The following is a 22,230-nucleotide window of genomic DNA, read 5'->3' as shown; positions in this document are numbered from 1 at the left end:
TTGTAACATTCAAGAATCATACAATAATTAAGTCTCCTTTGACAAGGAAATCAACCATTTATTGATTTTCTATCTTGAGCATTTTTAATCATCGGTATCACTCAGTTCACACTAGCTGGCCAAATAAAAACATAAACCCAGCTTGTCTTATCCTATTATCCAAGACATGAAGTTGGGTCCATTGCCACCCCAAGTAATAATAATTTCAACTAGACTGATTTGTTATTGGATTATACTTTTGGATAATATATATATATATATATATATATATATATTGGTGAAGGTTAGCAAAAGGATGAAAAAGACTAATTTCCTTGATTTCAGTAAATTGTCTTTTTTTTTTCTTTTTTCTTTTTTTTTTTCTTTTTGGAAGAAGAAATCTATTATATTTAATAATTATTCATATGTTGAAATACAATGACTGAAATATATATAAACTAACCTTAATTAGTTTTTTTAAGAGAGTTTCAACTTATGACGTCCGCTCTTAATAATAGTTTTTTATTACTAGATCAAAACACCAATTGGTTTTTGGTGTAGACGGGAATTGAACCCCAAATCTCTTATTCAACCATTAGAAACTTTACCAGTTGAGCTAACTAGCTAGAACCCACACCTTGATTAGTTTGTTGAGATTAAAACTTAATTATTGTTGTTGTCTATATATTCATTGAACATTTGATATTCTTTAATTTGTGTCCTTATAAGAAAAATCCTAACTAAATATTATTGGAGAGATAACACCTTAGAGAGGGGCCAATTGAGAGCTTAATATAGTATAATGGTTCAAATGTTATATTATGGCCTCAAATGACCTCTCCCTAATGTTTTATTTCCTCAATATATAGTATTAAAGCTAATGGTGGTGAGTAGTATTTCCTCACCTCCCCTTACGCACATATCTAGCCAAATATCTGAGTTAATTTATATTAGTCCATTAATCACCACAATTAAAAAGAATAAAATAGTCTCTCTTTTTTTCAATGTGGGATTAAACAATTTCACTAACTCCTCATCTTCCATATTCACTCCTACATCTTTACATTTATGTTGTAATATTTATTCATTTTAATTATTTAATATTAAAATGCTCCAACAATTTCTCAAATGTGTGTGGATTCCAATTAACTCAACTGGTAAAGTTTCTGATGGTTGAATAAGAATCTGAGATTCAATCTTTGTCTACACCAAAAATTGATTGGTGTCTTAATTTAATGATAAAAAGCTATCTCAGGAGCAAACATCATAGGTTGAAACTCTCTCAAAAAAATTCTCAAATATGTGTGTGTGTATATATATATTTGTATTAAAATTATGCTCACTTGGGTATATCCAACTGATGCCAAAACTTCTACTTCTAAGAAGAGAAATATATAGCTATATAGCTTGAGTTTGAGCTCTAGCACTTTGGAAAAATTCCTTGACCAGCGATTCACGTCTGCTCACCCATTACGACGGTAATTAGTTCCTTGGTTGAAAGTTTTAGGGATACAACAAGTCTAAGACCAAATATATATAGCTACATGATGACCGTCAAGAACACTTGTTCAAAGTCAAACTAACACATAAATCTAACCAGCTGACGTACCCTACGTACTGCTCACTTAATGTCTTTTTTTTTTGGATGAATTGCTCACTTAATGTCATGCCATCCCTTGATTCCTTTCATACTATCTTTTATTATTCTTGATATGTTCATTTAATATTAGTAGCCATGAATTCTTGTAGGTTTAAAGCCACAAAATGCTCCCTTTTTTTATTTATTGAATAATTAAAGGCTCACCTTTTTCCAAATAGAATATTTAAATAAGAACTTTAGATATTATTCTAAAACCAATGATTCAGTCTTGAAACAAAAATATATAAAATGATGATCAATCTGTGATAATTTAAACATATGAATACATTGTGGACCATATTAATGTAAGAGGTCGATCATATAAATCAGTGCCACTGAGAAGTTGTCTTTTCGAAAGCTGGATGGTCCATGACTTCCATAGTGTTGACACTGCAATATCTTTTTATTTTTTATTTTTTAAAGAGAGTTTCAATCTATGGTGTCTGCTACTAATGATAGCTCATTATCATTAGACTAAGACACCAATCGGTTTTTGGTGTAGGCAGGGATTGAACCCCAGATCTCTTATACAACCATCAAAGACTTTACCAATTGAGCTAATTGGAACCTACGACACTGCAATATCTTAAGGATTCTTTTTTAATTCAAACTTCAACTTCCTAAGATTTTTAGAGAGTAGTATGTATCATATTAGTTTTATTCCTTTTTGAGCCTTTTCCTTCAACTTCAACGGTTCAAATGAGAAATCATCATTCTCTTTCGATAGTGCGAATAACAATTAATTGCATACTTTCTACCTTCGGAGATTATTCTAAACCTTTGAATAGATTAAGTTAATCTTACCAAAAAAAAAAAAAGATAGATTAAGTTAATGAACCTTTGATCATTATTATCAACTAGAAATAAAATGCAACTATAAGAGAGAGAGAACGACATAAAATGGAAAATTGAGAAGGGGGGTTGAGGTGCGTTTGGATTAAGCTTTTACTGAAAGTTTATCAATAGAAAATTGATAAAAATATAGTTGTACTTAAAGAAAAAAAAAAATTTAACTACACATCAAACATGTACTAGACCAAAGATATTAGACGGGTGCAAAAGAAAAATACACGTGTCCATTAAATATAAATGAAATCACCAAATTCATCTTGTTAGAAAGTATTACATTTGTCTCTAGTGGTTAAAGTAGTATGGATTAAAGGAGACCATTGAAGACTACCGTTGAATTTTGATACCATGTTAGAAAAGATAAAATATGATACTATGTTAAAAAGGCGAGATATAACTATGACAACATAATAAAAGTATATAAGACAATATGAAGAAGAAAATAAAAGAAGGTAGGAGAAATTAACGTGATTTAGCCTTAAAGAGTTACTTTTACATTAGAAAGCGTTTGATAGCTAAATCTTTATTATTCAAGTCTTTTATTACCATGAACCCATTGAAAGGTATTTATAATAGGTCAAATCCTAAACTAAGTAACTAATATAGGATTACTATACTTGCACTATACGTATGATTAAGATTACTTTACTTACATTTCAAGTAAGATTAAGATTATTAGGTTGTGTTAATGGGCACCTTGCAATGCCCGTTAACCACAATTTTTTTTTTTTTTTTACTTTTTTCTAACAAGATTTTTGTCTTTTTTTTGCAATTTATGTTATTTTTTCAATTTTGTAGGTACTATTTAGTGTCTTTTTGACTTTTTCTGGCAAAACTTTTTGTCTTTTTTGCAACTTGTTAACATTCCCCAAGATTATTATGCTTTATGCTTACATGATTATTCTGCCTGCATTCCAAATAAAATTAAATACGCTGAATCTAGACAATAGACTTGATATTTTTAACAAATTCATCAAAATTTATAACCTAATTTCCATAATTCAAATAGAGTCCATGAGGGAAATGAATGTAAACCATAGATTTTGACATTAAGAGTACATTTTAGTAAGTCATGATAATATATTTTTATGGTAGTTAAAGAGAAGCATGATACATCCAATTTGAATAAATTAAAAAGCGACCTTTTTGGCCAATTTGGCCACTCCACTACCAACAAAGAAGACAAATGCGACTACTCGCCGCTGAAGTTGGGTTATCTTTTAGATTGATGCCGAATTTCAAAAGTGTGGGGTTTAGAAACAAAGGAAAATGACATATATGGTTGAAATTGCGTAAAGAAAATCATTATTTGTTCACCATCATTCCCACCATAAGTTTACATTATAGGCCATTGTAAAAGACACTTTTTCACTTTCCTAAAGAAATGTTCTTCCTCTTAACTTGTTAAATTTTTTATCGGGAATAAGTGCCGTACGAATGAATTTCTACTACATAAAAATGAAAGTTATTGATGTCTTAATTTAATAATAAAGAATAATTACCATGCAACGGACATTATAAATTTATATCCTATCGTTTTTATATATAAAAAAATAATAAAAATAAAAAATAAAAAAAATAAAAGTCATAGAGATCTATTGTATCACCTAACTTTTTTAGGTTCATTGTCAACCTTAAGTTACTTTCAACTTGTCTAGCACTCTTCATTTATCTATTTTTTCAACCTATCATAATGTCTTTCACCAATGCAATTTCTATTCTAAAGTTTGAAGCTCATGCCATGGTACCAAAGAAAATGAAGTAAATGAAAGGCTTTCTTCCTTTACAAGAAATAGATGGAGCGTTGGGACAGACATCAAAATCAAAATTGGGACCATATTGATTTAACCACATTCGTTGGCTATCAATTAAAGTCAAATTCATTGTGCCATTTGGAAAATGAGAGTGTGGTAACCACACGATACCATGTGCCACACACTTACCCCTGAGAGTGATGGGCGTTCTGTACACGAGTCTTTGACAACACCTCCGGGAGTCATCAACCTTGGGACCCGAGAGGTGGGCCCCTTGCTCCTCCTTTATCTTCTATTTTGTGCGTGCGATCAATTTGCGGTCCCATTCTAATAAAAACAAAATGTCCATTGACACCCCCTTTTTTTCCTCAATAATGCAATTTGGAAAACTATTTGATCATGAAATGTTTCTGTTTTTGATCAAGAGATGTTTCAAACTTATATACAAAAGAATATTTTATTTAAGGTCAGTTTCCCATCAACCCATCAACTTGAAATTATTTGACATGAAACTTCTTGAAAAGTTGGATTTCAAAAATGTAGTTTTCAACCCAAATTCGAATCAATTGTATCTAGCCATCTAATTCACTGGGGCGGGTGAAGAACTGTTATTAAACAAAAATAAAACAAGTTTTTAAAAAAGTATATTTATTGGAATATAGCTATCACTAATTATTTTAAGAACATGTATGATTTCAAAAATGAGCGGATCGATCCACCTCATATTAAAGGATCATTATAATTTGGAAATTCTTTTGATTTTTTAGATATAATATCCTTCCCATTCTTGTTGGAGATTCAAAACCACGATATATGAATTAAACCCTATAGGTATTAGTGCTCACAAGTTATTACCCATGACATAAAGGAAAAAGTTAATAAATACCTTAAGAGTAATGACCTAGAAAATATTTTTAGAAATATTTTTTACTATTTTTTTAATATTTTTCATGAAATTAGTATCTAAACTTTCTTAAAATAACTTTTTAGAAATTTTCCTAAAATAAGTCATTAACTCGTTAACAGAACCCTAACATAAAAAACCATTCCAATGGGCATCATTAGGCAGTATATCTCTATAATTTTACTATTACATATTGGCCCAACACTTTGGCAATTACATTACTGTCTGTTTTCTTAAAATCTCTTTCTAGTTGATTCAACAAAGTCATTTGGGTATCTTTTTGAGAGAAATGGGCATTGGTCACTTACACTTTGCAGTCTCAAAATCCCAGGCCAGAACCTACAGGCCCCCTATTAAGTCTTCAGGTAACATAATTTCCTGATGGACAAATAGAAAAACTCTATTTTCTTGTCATTTTTTGGAGTTGTAGACAAAATTAAAGGACTAGCATGCTAGTGTAATGTGTAATTCTTCTTTATTGACTAAAAATAGAACCCGTTGCCGGTATGTAACACACAAGCCATCTTAATTCATCTAATATGCTAGGGTATGTGACATAGATATAATACGTGTTTAAAAATGATTATGTGCCACTCACATGTCCAGTTCAATACACCACATATCACTCTAGTGTTCCATTAGTGCACAAAACTTTGCTCTTTAATGTATGTTAAAAATAAAAATAAAAATTTCATTACCAGTCTTCAGTCTTTACTTGAACACTGTCAATCAAAAAAAAAAAAAAAAAATTATGAATTTGAAACCGAATTTCACATTCAATGACAGCCTGAGCAGTGAGCATCTTCAAATTTGAAACTGATGTTTAATTCCTCAATTGTTGAAGCCCCTCGGCCCACCAATGATATTAGAAGCCATCAGCTCTTTTCATGAAACAGCTCAGAAAGACTTTACCATCTGATAATGAAATTCTCTTGAGGAGCATTAGGACAACTCCATCTCTATATGATCCAAGACGAGCTCTTCAGCCATCATTGCTCAGACCAGTGAAGCTGTATGGTGTCTTTCTTCCTCCTTGAGTACAACCCTTAACAGAGGTGAGAGAAAGTTTTGGGAGGGAATACTTCCCCCCTAAAACCAACCCAATATATCGAAGGACCAACAAATAAGCAATTTGACGTACAAAGACTAAACACCAAACTCACCTATGATAAACAAATAGATTTATACAATAAATTTTACTGTCTTAACCACCAGTGCTTTGATTAGGACTGAACTAAAATCAGGTTATGACTCAGCCTACTTGAGGGAGTGTATGGACTCCCTTACCATATAAGCCTCTCAAGCATTGGTTTTTCAATGAGTAGAACTACCATCTCCACAAACAGGTAGGGTTCGACACATCCCTCGCCACCATTTTTGTTACAAAATATAAAATGATTTATCCAATTAAGCTTGAAACCCAACTCTTTTTTTTCTTTTTTCTTTTTTTATGTCACAACTCTCCATTGCTAATTTAAATGAAGTTCCCTTTGTTACTCTGTATGATCTTAATGAAGCATCTTCCACTAAATGATTACTCGGCGTAGAACAATAAGCTCTAATACCAAAACTGATGTAGCACAAATTCTCAGCACCTAGGCTGAGAATTTACCTATGAATCATCAACTAGACTTGCTTTAAATCACCGTCAAAAAAAAGGGGAAAAAAATATATTAGGAATTCAGCATCTAGGCGTAGTTGCTTAGATCAATTCAACATCAGATCATTGAAAATTTTCCAATTAAAATTTTATTCATCATAAACTTGTCTTTGTAAGAGTACAACAGCATGCACATATGATATCTAAACTACTCATTTATATATATATATATATATATATATATAAGCCCAATTATTGAATTATGAAAAGAATTGATCGTAGAAAATTAAATATACCAGCATAAAATAAAATACTAATAACCTAAGCAACTAACAAGACCTAAAATGAAATCCAATGGACCAAAGATAAAAATACAATTAAATTCAAAATAAAAATAAATTGTCTTCATGCTCCTTCCATCAACTCCCACACATAATTTTATGGTGACATTTATCAAGTATGACTACTTGCAGTTGTAGAACGTGACTATTCGTAGATTTATACACAAATTTTGAATAACTTAGTATAACATAGCTTATTATGTATCTATAATCAATAGAATTTCAAGAAAAAGAAAATCATAAAAGTAATCTAATGCATTCACCTAAATTCAGAATCTTCATATGATTCAGAGCTCTCATAAGCAGGAGTTTCATAAGCATTGGAATCTTCAGATGCCTCAGAACTCATATATGAAGGAGGAGCCTCATAAGTAGTTGTATCCTCAGAAGATTCAAATTTTTCATAAGCCGGTGTTTCACGAAGAACACTTTCTGCAGTTTGAACAAGCTGAAGCCAGTAATGCACTCCATTAGCCACATCATATACCATAAGTCCAAACCTACCTCCAACCCAACTGCCCAATTGACTTCCCACAAGATAGCCAAACCTCCCAAACCTTTGCTCTCCAAAAAAACCACCAGCATACGTGCCAAACAATGTTCCAGTGCCTCTGAGGAACCCTTCTGTCATGGTACCACCATAGTATATTGCTTCAAAAAAGTCCCATCCAGAGGAGATAATGGGGCCTATAATGCGCTTGGCTTTCCGGGTTGCCAACTTTGCAGCCTTTGCCCCTTCTTTCTGTGCTTGTTTGGCTGCATCTTTAGGAGCCATCCCCTGTGACAATGCGTCAACTAAGGCATTCTCAACTGCAATATTCCTTGCTTTTTCAACATGAGCAGCTCTAATGTTGTAGAAGTACAGCTTCACGCCCTCTTTCACACCACACGCTACAGTTCCAGAGCCCATGTCGAAACAGTTCAAGAAAGTAAACTTCCCACTTTGAGATGAAGCCTCTTCCCCAACCAGCTGCCGACATTTTTCAGCTATAAAAAGTAAAAGCAAGGTAAAGTTTGTATACTTCTATTAGAACGAAATGCATAACAAAACAACCAAGTGAAGATTCGTAAACATATACAATATAAAATCACAAAACCAATTTAAAGATACAATCAAACACCATTTCTACATATTCTATTCAAAATTATTAGTTAAACACCTTTTGGTTGACAGCTTGGCTCTCTTTCCAGAAACAAAAATTGCCAGTAAGGATTCAAAAAACTTTAAATCTTCCTCACAATCCCCTACTTTGCCAAAAGATATGTCACCATAAAGTAAATGTAAGAACATACTAAAAATTTCTTCCATTATATATATATATAAACTAAATGCCATCATGAAGTATTCCTAAAGGGATGATAATATGGGAAAGGTCATGGTTGTCCCAAAACAGTTAAATGGAAAATAAGTTATACAAGAAAATGTATAGGATTTTGGTAACAACTGGAGCTACTTCATTCAGAAAGATAAGGAAAACAAAACCAGTCGGATCCAAAAAAATATTAAAATTGCAATAGCTCATCTAGAGTAAAGTCCAACAAACCTATTGTCCAGAGATTATGAAATGGAAGTTGGATCAGAGGGGCTGGTATACAATCAACTGTATGGTAGAACATCAAGGACAAAGGATCATATAATTCTACAATCCAACTAATAGAGTTAAGGACAATCAATGTAATCATGTTTTTTTTTTTTTTAGTAAATGACAATTTATAACCACTCACCACGTTATCCCAAAACGATGAAAACATATATTGGTTCCACATAAAGTGCCACAATGTAGCCATCCAACAATGTTGGGAAAATGCCATGAGTGATTCTATCATTCTATGGAAAAATCTCACACACAATAAGCACATGTCCAAGAATGGGAGATTAGTAGTAAACTCCAAAAGATAAAAGAGACTTGTGATGCTTAAGACCTCATGGACAAATCAAAATTTCTATCCCACAAACTTGAGCTCTCTACAACTCTTTCTATTCGTAAACATAAACATCGCTCCAAGAATACCTACTCAATGCACTCCAATTGAGGCCAGAAAGCCAAACCAACATAACAAATAAAGATTCAGACTTTTTTCTTCATTCTTTACTTTCTTTAAATCATTTTCCTCAACATACATGCCTGTATAAAGTATGTAGCATCTTCCATGCTTGCCAAAAAAGAGTAGCATCTTAAAAATTGAAATCAAGTAATAACCGTCAACCATAGCTCAAATTATTGGCACGGTTTGTGATCCATCTTTCACCATTTCTCTCTAGTTTATACATATACACCTCCAACAATAATAAAGTTTAATATCCTTCAAAGCTCATAATCAAGCCTTTCATTCCAGTGGGTTATAAGCCTGTTAATGCATGAAATTTTGATTATAATCCAATCCAATCATAATCCTAGTGGTCAGGGTAGGAAGGTTTTGATCTATGTATTTAATTAGAGTTCAAATTTGTCCCAGAAATTGATATGACAAGTAATATATAGTCACATAAAATATGCATATATAAGCCAATCTTATTCAAATCAAATAGGCTTTTGGAGATGAAGACATTGAGTGGAATTCAAATTGTAATTAACTTTCCACTTAACAAACCAGACTAGGTTCAGCCTCAATCCGGTTAAAATCCAATCCATTTGCAGGCCTAGGTGCCTAGCTGGTGATTCCTGCCTACATCACTCACTGAGACCATTTCAGAACAGCGGGGCTAACTTTAAAACCATTAGCCATGAGTTTTGCAAACTCTTACACAATGTCATATTTGTTGCCATTATCTTCCTTGGCCACACTGACTTTTGCTCAATGCCTAGGTGGAATAGAGTATAAACTTTCTAGTTACACACGTGGTCCAAAAAGCATTTCTACAAACTATGAAGGGGTCCCTAAGAATAGAGTAGATGGGGAGGTCGTAGGTTCAAAATCCATTGGGTACATACAAAACTTACCAACCAAAAACCCTCTGCCAAATGCCTAGTTATAGAGTTTCAATGTTCAAGCCCCAAAGTTATGAAAAACTGCTCCAACATGGACCACAAACAGCATTAATAAATAATAACTCTAGCAGCCTAGCTATAGTGGGAAAAGGTTTAATAAATAAATAAAAGTCTACGAGCCAAAATTACCTAAATTTATGAAATTTTAAAACTTACAAAACTTCTGAACCATAAGAGCCTTTATATATATATATATATATATATATATATTTCTGATCACACACCTCTATAGAAGTAACTATGTAACACAATGACTTCCCAAGTTCCTTACTTTAGTTATTGCCCTTCACTTTCTCATATTTTCTCAGCAACCAAACAGGTGCACAACTCAAGACAACAATACAACAAAGAAATCAAAACCCAAAATTATCAACTTTAAGAACTTACCATTAATGAATCATAAGAGCATTATATATATGATCCCAAAACTTTTGTAGAAGTACCCATTTTCTCAGCAACCAAACAGGCGCGTAAAAAAATACAACAAAGAAAACAAACAACTTTTGCAGAAGTACCCATGTAACATAACGATTTCTCAAGTTCCTTACTTTAGTCATTTTGCTTCACTTTCTCCCATTTTCTCAGCAACCATATAGGTGCATGACAAAATACAACAAAGGAAGCAAGCAACTTTTGCAGAAGCACCCATACGTACATGCATATACACAGCTTTTGGAGAAGTACCCATGCATTCACTTCAAGTGTAGTGAGTTTACTATCGTAAACACATTGTACTTTTCTTATCAATAAAACTTTTATTACCTCTCAAAAAAAGCTCCTTACTTTAGTTAACGCCCCTTAACTTTCTCCCATTTTCTCAGCAACCAAATAGGTGCAAAACAAAATACAACAAAGAAAGCAGAAATTTTTTACAGAAGCACCCATACATACATACATACATACATGCATGCACGCACATACACAATTTTGGAGAAGTACCCATGTAACACAATGTCATCCCAAGTTCCTTACTTTAGTTAACTCCCATTAACTTTCTCCCATTTTCTCAGCAACCAAATAGGTTCATAACAAAATACAACAAAGAAAGCAATTTGCAGAAGTACCCATACATGCATGCATACATACAAGCATATACACAACTTTTGGAGAAGTACCCATGTAACACAATGATATCCCAAGTTCCTTACTTTAGTCAACTCCCCTTAACTTTCTCCCATTTTCTCAGCAACCAAATAGATGCATAAAAAAATACAACAAAGAAAGCAAATAAATTTTGCTTTAGCACCCATACATACTTACATACATGCATATACACAACTTTTGGAGAAGTGCCCATGCAACACAATGACATCCCAAGTTCCTAACTTTAGTTAATTCCCCTTAACTTTCTCCCATTTTCTCAGCAACCAAATAGGCGCCTAACAAAATACAACAAAGAAAGCAAGCAACTTTTGCAGAAGTACCCATACATACAAGCATATACACAACTTTTGGAGAAGTACCCATGTAACAAAATGACATCCCAAGTTCATAACTTTAGTCAATTCCCCTTAATTTTCTCCCATTTTCTCAGCACCCAAACAGGTGCATAAGCATAACACAACACACACACACACACAAATACAGACATAAAATACCTGTGATGCTGAGAGTGATGATACCGACGATGGTTAGCAGAACCTGAACACGGTTACTCTGGAAATCGAAATCCATTACTTCCAGAAAAGCACTCAAAAGCAAAAATCCCCAACCCTAACCCTAATTTCACCAAATCAAAATTTTAGCTAATTTTGTATGTGAATGTGTATATAAATAGAAATTCTCACACAGAGAGAGACCCAAAGCTTGACCAAAGAGAGAAGTAAGAATCTCAACGCTCAAAAGCTTGACTCAAAAGAGAGAATTGGATTCACACGAGTCCAGTGACGAAACGCTGCGTTTTGAATTGAGCTCAAACGTCGTCGTTTATTAACCAATTGGGATGTTATGTAACGGTTCAATTTTTTTTTCCCACCCTAATATTCTAAAAAATGTTATATTATATTTTGATAATATTGTACTTAATTAGATTTTATCTTCTGTGGGTTTCAGCCTTTCTGGCTGATATAGAAGCTAAAAAAGAAGCTTTGCTTTCTTTCCCCTCAAAAATAAAAAAAAACATAACGAATAACGTATTTTTCTGTCCTAAATAAAATATCTAAGATTGAAACTATTTTTTTTTTTTAAATTTATCTTCTTAAAAGAAAATTCAATTCTTTGTCCTTAAAATATAAAATTTTCTATATCCATTATGGGTACCCGAGGACCGAGGAGGAAGTTGGAGGGTTGTAGCATTGACTCGAGAACCGAGGAGGAAGTTGAAAGATCGCAACATTGACGTGGAACTATTGCAAGCCATGGGTTCAAGGAAGGAAGTTGCTAGAGGAGGAGAAGAAACCAATCATGATACTCTGTGGTATTCTGAGTGGAAGCTAGGATCTGAAGAGATTGAAAGTCAATAGGTAGTAGGGAAGTTTTTGGCCTGATCTAGCCTGTTGCATCCGCATTAAATGGTTGATAACAGTTTTATCAGCTGCATTAATGAGAAAGTGACGTGAACAGTGCAGGTCACAGTTAAGCAGGTTCCTTCCACCACCTGCTTCAAATGTGAAAGGTAACAAGTGTTAAAAAATGAGGGAGGTTAGGTAGGAATAAATGGTGAAGATATGATGAAGGTAGAAGTATATAAGGGAAGGAGAGAGCATTGGAAAAGGGGGCATCGGAAAAGAGAGAAAGAAAACACAAGAAAGAGCATTGGAAAAAGAAAATGAACAATACCATTTTTATACAAACCCAGCCTCCTCGGGAGCACCTGTATTGAGCCTTATACTTATTTGTTTCTAAATAAATACGAGATTATTCCTCTTACTAGTCAACGGGCAGAGCCTATTGTTGTTGTTTTTTTCCCAAATTTAAAATATTATACATTTTATTCTTTAGTCCACTCTTGTTAAGTTTAAGGCACAAAAATATGACCTAAATAATATCATTTATTTTATCCAAAACTATAATTTAAGTTCTACTTTTCCATCTAGAAAATATGTATTATGTTACATTTTAGTGAGGAAAATAGGACGTATACTATATTTTAAGAATGAAAATAATATTTATTCCTTTAATTGTTATTATTTTTTACTTTAAAAAGTTCAAAATTTTCTAATTTAAGGTATTTAATAAATCTCACAAAATATAAAAAATAAGTATAAATAAAGAAGATGGATTTGTATCTTTTAAAGTTAGCCACTTATCTTATAAAAACAATAAATAAATAAAAAGGGTTAGCCACCCAAGTCAACCAACATGGTTAAGGAAATAGTCCTATTTAGTTAGATGCGTCAAGTTATCTTCAAATTTGTTAGTTTTTATGGAAGAGGTTCTACAAGATGTTGAGTTTGTATTACAAGCCGATTTGGATAATTTTTTATAATGAAAATTAAGTTTTTCCGTCCTTAAAATTTTTTTAAAAAATAAATAAAAAAGGAAAACAGAAAAGGGACAATTATTTAACTTCCTATAACTGTGAAAGAATGACCAAATTAACAGTAATTCACTAATTCTAAAGTAGGATAGTGATAATTGCAAATGTTGATGCATAGGACTAGAATGATAGCCTAAATGTTAAAGGTAATTTTAACTTTAAGCAAACCAATTTTTTTTTTTCATTTTGGGTCCTCCCCAAAATATTGTTCTTCATCACCTTTATATGTGAGCCTTTATTTATTTATTTAATAAGTAATGGATATTTTATTCAAATCATAAATTTATTTAAAAAAAAAAACTTCTTCTGCAAGCCTGTTTCTTCTTTTAAACACCCCCCCCCTCCCCTCCCCTTTTTCCCCTACTTGTGTTATTTTTTTATTCAAAAGAAAAAGGTTATAGAATCTATTCGACCTAATCTTGAAGAATAGAAATTAAAAATAAATAAAAACAGACACACACATTCATTTAGGGATTGAGTAATGCATACTCGTATTATCACAGTAGTATCATTTTTTGAGTCACTCATTTATGTTTAACTTTAGTCATGAACTTATTAAATTCCTCATGGTACTTCTTATACGGCACCTAGATTCAAAACCCAATTCTCTCTTTAAATGAGAAAGTTGGTAAGAATTCACAAAGCATAATTGTTGGTTGCTAAACAAGTCTGCTATATTCATCATTAATACAAATAATAATACTTATCATATATATATATATATATATAATAACAAGTCGTACTAAATTTTTATGGTTTAGCCCACATGGTAAACAAATTCTCAACACAAAGTTTGGCATCAACTTGGTATTAGAATTTGAAAATTATTAAAGAACAAAAAAAAAGACTATATTCATGATGGCCCAACATTCAAAGCTGACATGATAGGTTGTGATTGGTGTAACAGTCAACCAACACTCAATGAAGGATCAGAGACAATGGGAATGTCCGTGGCAAACTGATTATTTGCTGCTTTGATTGTGATTGGCACAAAAGCCTTCCAGCATTCGACAAAGGATCAAATGGGGTAGGGAATGTCCAAAGCTATTAACTATATCTGCCAAAGTTTATAAAGCATGATAGGTTGTAAGAGGAAGCAGACCAATATTCAGAAGCGGATCATAATCTTTGGTACTATAAATGGTTAACCAATATCATCCTTCAGATTGGGCAATTTATACTTTTATAGATGGCATCCTTGTTTGTTAACTCGAACTTTTTCTGAGCCACAAGCAAATGATGCTCTACATATGATTGACATAGCACTATATATTGGCATTTGGTCCCTGCTCATCTCACTGATCAAGTTTGCAACCAGCTGACATCATTTCTCAGATTCTTTATGAACTTCTGCTTGTTCATTCTTGATCGCTTGCAAATTCACCAATGGAAAGCAGCACCTGCTAAGAGATGAAAAATATATTAATGCAAACGAAAGTGAACTCAAAATATGTCATAGGATAAACAAAATTAACAGTAATGCAGTCATCTCTTTCTGATCTGGTTCTAACTTTCTTCTTAACAGTTGAAAGCTTGTACAGGTGGGCCTGCCTTTGAGTTACATAAAAATGAGACTATGAAAATAATGAATTAGGGACCTTTAACATCATCAAGAATTTGATTCAGGGTTATAATTTAGGGATGAGTATCAGATACTCATACAGTATTGAGAACTGTGGATTGGCTCCTCACAGATGGAGTCTATATAAATATGAAACATAAACCAAACAACCCAAAAGAAAACGGTATTTTCTTTTTCAAGCCTTACCAAATAGAAATTGTGACTTTAGTCATTGCAGTCTCATAATTCAAACAGAAATACTAGTTCATTAGGTTGTTTCATAGTCTGCAGTCATTTTCTCCAATTAATTTTGGAAATATTGATGCTCAGTTCCAATGCCATTCTAGCAGAAACTATGGCATGAAATGAGCAACCCATTCCAGGAACAACATTGCAAAATGTAGGCAAAATCACACAATATGCCCCATGTAACAGCTACATGATTTGATTTCATAAGAAGGAAAACCAAAAAGAACATGGCTTACATCGAACTAAATGATAAGCTTTCCAATAGACACAAACATAAATTCACTAATCAAAGAGAGAGAGAGAACAAAATGAAAAGAAGAAGAAAATTAACACATTCAATGTGTCTCCTCTCTTAATGAGATTATCACAAGTAAGGATCTCCCCATGCTACCATCCAAATAAAGAAATCAATCCCTAGAGTTCAAGAAACAAGATACTAACAACAAAAACGATGACAACAAAGTCTTAATCCCAAAACTTTGGAGGTTGGTTATGGATCCTCAAGAGGCTAATTGGGGTTGGACCACATGTAATCCTTTCCAAAATTCTATCCTATACAAAAACATACTCTATAGTTCCCTTAATTAAAAGTGATACAATCCTCTCTTTCTGATCCAGTTCTAATTTTCTCTTTATAAGTTGAAAGTAATTTTCTCCCCATTGAGTTGCATAAAAATGAAAGGAATTAATTGAAAATTTTCCAATTAAAATTTTATTCATCATAAACTTGTCTTTGTAAGATTATAAGAGCATGCATATATGATATTTAAAATACTAATTTATTAAAAAAATGATATATAAACTACTAGAACTAGAACCTAATCCTAATTGACTTGGATCAAAGCCCAATTATTGAATTATGAAAAATAATTCATCGTAGAAAATTAAATATAGCATAAAATAAAATACTAATAACCTAAGCAACTAATAAGACCTAAAATGAAATCCAGTGGACCAATAATATAAATACAATTGAATTCAAAATTAAAATAAGTTATCTTCATGCTCCTTCCACCAACTCCCACACATAATTTTATTATGGTGACATTAATCAAGTATGACTACAAACAGTTGTACAACAAGACTATTCGCAGATTTATACACAAATTTTAAAAAAGCTAGTATAACATAGTTTATAATGCATCTATAATCAACAGAATTTCAAGGAAAAAAAAATCATAAAAGTAACCCAATGCATTCACCTCAATTCAGAATCTTCATATGATTCATAGCTCTCATAAGCAAGAGTTTCAAAAGCATTGGAATCTTCAGATGCCTCAGAACTCACATATGACGGACAGAAGGAGGAGCCTCATAAATAGTTATGTCCTCAGAAGCTTCAAATTTTTCATAGGCTGGTGTTTCACGAAGAACACTTTCTGCAGTTTGTACAAACTGAACCAAGTAATGCACTCCATTAGACACATCATATACCATAAGTCCAATCGTACCTCCAACCCAACTGCCCAATTGACTTCCCACAAGATAGCCAAACCTCCCAAACCTTTGCTCTCCAAAGAAACCACCAGCATGCAGGCCAAATGATGTCCCAGTGCCTCTGAGGAACCCTTCTGTCATGGTACCACCATAGTATATTGCTTCAAAAAAGTCCCATCCAGAGGAGATAATAGGGCCTATAATGCGCTTGGCTTTCCAGGTTGCCAACTTTGCAGACTTTGCCCCTTCTTTCTGTGCTTCTATGGCTGCATCTTTAGCTGCCATCCCCTGTGACAATGCATAAACTAAGGCATTCTCAATTGCAATATGCCTTGCTTTTTCAACATGAGCAGCTCAAATGCTCTAGAAGTACAGCTTCACACCCTCTTTCACACCACATGCTACAGTTCCAGAGCCCATGTCTAAACAGTTCAAGAATGTAAACTTCCCACTTTGGGATGAAGCCTCTTCCCCAACCAGCTGCCGACATTTTTCAGCTATAAACAGTAATAGCAAGGTAAAGTTTGTATACTTCTATTAGAAGAAAATGCATAACGAAACAACCAAATGAAGATTTGTAAACATACACAACAGAAAACCTCAAAACCAATTTAAAGATACAATCAAACACCATTTCTATATATTCTATAAAAAATTATTATTAAAACGCCTTTTGGTTGACAACTTGGCTCTCTTTCTAGAAACAAAAATCACCAATAAGGATTCAAAAAACTTAAATCTTCCTCACAATCCCCTACTTAACCAAAAGATATGTCACCATAAAGTAAATGTAAGAACTTATTAAAAAATTTCTTCAACTATATATATATATAGGTTGATAATATGGGAAGGGTTATGCTTGTCCCAAAACAGTTAAATGGAAAATAAGTTATACAAGAAAACATATAGGATTTTGGTAACAACTGGTGCTACTTCATTCAGAAAGATAAGGAAAACAAAACCAGTTGGATGCAAAAAATGTGTAAAATTGCATTAGCTCATCTAGAGTAAAGTCCAACAAACCTATTATCCAGAGATTATTAAATGGAAGTTGGATCAGAGGGGCTGGTATACAATCAACTGTATGGTAGAACATCAAGGACAAGGATCATATAATTCTACAATCCAACTAATAAATTAAGGACAATCAATGTAATCATGATTTTTTTTTTTTTTTTTTTTTTTTTTATAAGTTGAAAGTAATTGATATTGATAGCCATCATTGAGTTGCATAAAAATGAAAGGAATTAATTAGCGACCATTAACATCAAGAAATTGATTCAGAATTCTTCCTATGATCTACATTACACAGGATTTTCAGCTAGAGGTTTAGAAATGCACCTGAATTGGACAGGCATGACAAGCATCAAAAACTTGAATGGTGTGGGAAAATATTCCTTGTGAGGAAAATGAAGCACATGTACTGTGGTCTAGTCTTCTAAAACTGCAACAATCTTAACATATAATTTAGACATGTATAACTTGCGACAGTGAGGTTGCATTCTACCATTTTGTTGTACCAGTGTGCCCCATGATACATCAGTCACAGTAATAACAATTCATTTGTCATTTCAATGTTCAGGTGCCAACAGAGACATTATATAGATGCCCTTCTATATCTGGAACAAAACCTTTCTCCATCATTTCCTCTCTTACTACTTCATAAGTAGTCCGATTTGGGTTCAAACCTCTTTCTAGCATCTCATTAAGAAGCCTGTTTGCATCCTCCAGCTTGCCCTTCTTACAAAAACCTTTAATCAACACATTGTAGGTTACCACATTTGCCTGCCTCCCTTCCTTCTCCATCCGTGTTTTTACATTCACTGCTGCCTTGAGGTTACCTTCCATACAATAGCCATCCATCAAAGTATTGTATGTCACGTGACTTGGGCTCAAACCCATCTTAAATATCTCATTCAAGAGCCTTGCTGCCTTTCTTGATTCCCCTTCCTTGCACAGTGCATCTATAATTATATTATATGTTACAAGATCAGCTCTCAATCCCTTACCCTCCATATCAGTTATAAGTTTCCTGGCCGCTTCTATATCCCCCTTTCTACACAAACCTGCAATTAAGCAATTATAGGTCGAAACATCAGGGAAAATCCCCTTCTCTAACATTGAACTTTGCAGCACAATGGCTTCCTCCATTATCCCATTCTTACAACAAGCATCAATCAATGTATTATACGTTATAGCATTAGGAGCTAACCCTTGTTTCCTTATATCATCAAACAACTCTCTAGCTTCCTTAATCATTTTCTTCTTACAAAACCCATTTATAAGCACATTAAAAGTAACAACATTCGGCTTCACACCCGAGCCCAACATTTCATTCCGCAAACTAATAGCCTCATCAAGCTGCCCATCACAACACAGGCCATTAATCAATGAATTATACGTGATCATATTGGCTCTTAAACCCTGCCTTTGCATTTCCTCAAACACCTTTTTTGCAGCTGACACATTCTCATCCTTACAAAACCCGTCAATCAAAATATTATAAGTCACCTCATTCGGGCAAACTTGATTCGCCACCATATCCTTCAAAATGGATTCAGCCTTATACATTTTTCCTACCCTACCCATCTTGCAATACCCATCAATGAGAGTATTATACGTAACCACATTCGGCAAAAACCCCCACGCCTTCATGTCCTCAATAACATCCCCAGCCTTATTCAACTTCCCAACCTTACACAACCCATTAACCACAACATTAAATGTAATCACATCAGGCTCAATCTTCCTCCTCCTAATCTCCTTATACACATATTCCACATCCCCAATTGCACTCTCCTTCACCAAACCACTTAACAATGGATTACATGAAAACACAGACAACCTAAACCCATAATCCCCAGCTCTCTTAAACACCTCCAACCCCAAATGGGTCTTCCTATTTCTCACATATGCTAACACTAACATATCAACTATCATTGAATTAGCACAAAAACTATTGCCACTCATTGAAACCATATGTAAAATCAAAGAATTGGAATGAAAGTTCTCAACTTTAACAAAACCATCTAATAAAGCTCTCATCTTTGAGTGCTTTTTGGTATTGGCAAGTGAGTGCAAGAGTCTAAAAGAGAGCTCGAGAGGGTGTGAGAGTCTGAACTCTTTCTGGGACCAGTTGAAGTACCTGAGAGTGAGCTCTGGGTCAGCCTCTGAGCTGAGCAAGTGGTGGAGAAGTGTGGTGGAGCTTGTGGGGTTGAGTTTGAGATGGGTCTTCAGCTCTGACCAGTGTTGCTTTGATATGAGCTCTGAGAGAGATGGGATGTTGAGAGATTGTGAGGTTGGGGTTGTTGCAGTGGAGTCTGGAGAGCAAAAAGGCCTGGAACTCTGTTTATTTCTCGTGAAAATGGAAACTTTCCCATGTAGAAAATTGACTTGGAAAAGCTTTGATCTTGAATTCATAGAGATATTCTGAAACGGTGGCAGAGAGAGATGACTGAGAAAAACGAATAGAAGCCGATAATTGAAACTGTGGTCAAGAGAATACGTTGGGAGAGGCCACCGCAGGGCTGGAAGAAACTCAACAAGGATGGGGCTTTTAATGGTGATATTGGGCTGGCTGGGTGTGGAGGCGTTGTTAGAGATGATAGGGGCCGGTGGGTTAATGGTTTTAGCAAACGGATTGGGCTTACTAATAGTTTTGAGGCAGAATTGTGGGGGCTTAGGGGGGCTGTTGTTATGATGCAACCTCGATATATCCTACCTTTTTTGCTAACCCTCAATATATTCTACCTTGTGATTGAACTAGATGCTAAAGTTATCGTGGAATTATTAGGTAATCCTCTATATGTTGATAATGTCATCTCCCTTATTCTGGATGATTGCATGCTGATGGTTTCCCGCTTCCAACAGATTCGGATCAAGCTTTGCTTTAGAGAAGCGAATAGATGTGCTGATAGTCTTACTAAAATGAGTTTCATTCAAGATGTTTATTTTTCTTCTTTTGTTAATCTACTTATGGATATGATTGATGTTTATGAGGATGATCTCAATGGGATGTATTTTAATAGGATTTGTCTTGAACCTATTGTTCTTTCTTAGTTATTAATTTAATCATCTTTTCACCCCAAAAAAAAAAAGAGAGTTTTTATTATTATTTATTTTTATAAGTATTGAGAAGTTAAGAAACAATGGAACTCCCATCCTTTTAAAAAAAATTAATTAAAACAAAACGAAATATAAATGATGAAATGACAAAAATGACCTCAAGAGGTGAGCTTATTACCCAAAGTGCCCTAAAGCTCATTCAATGTGTAGCAATCCATTTTTATTTTCCCCGATGAATAATGATAATTTAATTTCATTGCTTTGGTGGTATTGAGTAATATTGATTATTGAGGCTACCTATATCTCTAGTTACATCTCTAATAAACTTTTGTGTTAAGGGTAAGGATTAGGTCTAGTGTTCAATTGTATTGGACTCATTAAAATAATGACATGTGGTTGAAAGTGGACACCTATTATTATCTCAACAAATCCAATTCATTAGATGCATTGACCTAACCCAAGTCCTTATACTAAAGTCATTTTTTTTTTTATGATGATGATGGGAACAGTCAAGTTTTTTATTTGCATATTTACACCAGAAAATTTAAAACATAGTTTCTTTCTTTAAGTGACTTCCCACTACTCTACTTCGTTACGGTTGTTTTATCTCTCACATTAAGCTTATATTTTGCACAAACATTCCATGTGCCAACTTTATACTTTGGGATTAATTCTAATATTTTTGCTTTCTTGATGTTGCCTTGTTAACCAAGAAAACACAAGGTTCTAGTAGAAAGATCTGCTTAATTTTCGTTCTAGAATGCATAAAGTTGACAAAGAAGCTTATAGAAGTTCCAGAGTTACCTTCATTTGTTTAATACGCAGCTACAAGGAGGGTCCACAACTCCTTATGCCATCATTACCCTTTGAAATTTGGTTCTCGTGCCAATTGAGAAGATAGTAGAAATTCATAGACCAATATATTAATCTGTCTATATGTGGTTAATCAAAACTATTTTTTCCCCTTTGATGGTCAAGTGGGCAATTCTAAATATTGAAGATTCTTAATAGTTGAGGCAAAAATAAATAAATAAATGTTTTGTGCCCTTTATACTTAATTTGCATGAAGTTCAGTTTTCATCCTCAAACCATCAAACATTCTTCTTTTATGCTAAATTCTAAAAAAATATTTATACTTTTATCATTGCATCCACTCCATGTTATTCTTCTATTCTATGTAGATGACACTACTAACTAATTATTTCACATTAGTTAATTTTATCTAATATGGAGCACTAATTTTTTTTTAATAATAAATTACACCAATCTTATTTGAGATTTATCAAAATAATTCTCCCTCTAAACATTCAATAAATAATACTACGATTTAAATCTTTTTGTAAACATGGAATATTTAGTGTAAAAGAGCATGTTGTAATGACCC

The 22,230-nt window shown here is 33.4% G+C and overlaps 3 protein-coding genes across 5 annotated transcripts; all 3 read right to left on the bottom strand.

Moving 5' to 3' along the window:
- Positions 1–7,080: 7,080 nt before the first annotated feature.
- On the bottom strand, positions 7,081–11,934 carry LOC126716735 (uncharacterized). The gene is made up of 2 exons (XM_050417698.1): positions 11,655–11,934; positions 7,081–8,053 (listed from the first exon to the last, which is right to left on the bottom strand). Exons 1-2 carry the CDS (start codon positions 11,728–11,730, stop codon positions 7,326–7,328), a joined length of 804 nt encoding a protein of 267 aa, XP_050273655.1. The 5' UTR covers positions 11,731–11,934; the 3' UTR covers positions 7,081–7,325.
- Positions 8,014–20,457, bottom strand: LOC126716734 (pentatricopeptide repeat-containing protein At1g09820). 3 transcript variants are annotated; one of them, XM_050417696.1, is made up of 3 exons: positions 18,123–20,457; positions 16,547–17,278; positions 14,480–14,937 (listed from the first exon to the last, which is right to left on the bottom strand). In XM_050417696.1, the coding sequence occupies exon 1, from the start codon at positions 20,199–20,201 to the stop codon at positions 18,360–18,362; it is 1,842 nt and encodes a 613-aa protein (XP_050273653.1). In that variant the 5' UTR covers positions 20,202–20,457; the 3' UTR covers positions 14,480–14,937; positions 16,547–17,278; positions 18,123–18,359. The 3 variants fall into 3 exon arrangements, with proteins under 3 accessions (XP_050273654.1, XP_050273653.1, XP_050273652.1); XM_050417695.1 differs by having other exon boundaries at positions 14,480–14,934; XM_050417697.1 differs by lacking the exons at positions 14,480–14,937; positions 16,547–17,278 and adding an exon at positions 8,014–8,053.
- LOC126716550 (uncharacterized) lies at positions 14,480–17,415 on the bottom strand. The gene is given in 3 exon segments (XM_050417358.1): positions 14,480–14,934; positions 16,547–17,278; positions 17,403–17,415. Coding segments are annotated over 2 exon segments (663 nt in total). The 3' UTR covers positions 14,480–14,934; positions 16,547–16,628.
- Positions 20,458–22,230: the final 1,773 nt, after the last annotated feature.

The sequence above is a fragment of the Quercus robur genome, chromosome 3 (genome assembly GCF_932294415.1).
Source record: "Quercus robur chromosome 3, dhQueRobu3.1, whole genome shotgun sequence".
NCBI classification, from domain to species: domain Eukaryota; kingdom Viridiplantae; phylum Streptophyta; class Magnoliopsida; order Fagales; family Fagaceae; genus Quercus; species Quercus robur.
The sequence above is the reverse complement of the archived record's forward strand: the minus strand, read 5'-3'. Positions and strand labels throughout refer to the sequence as shown.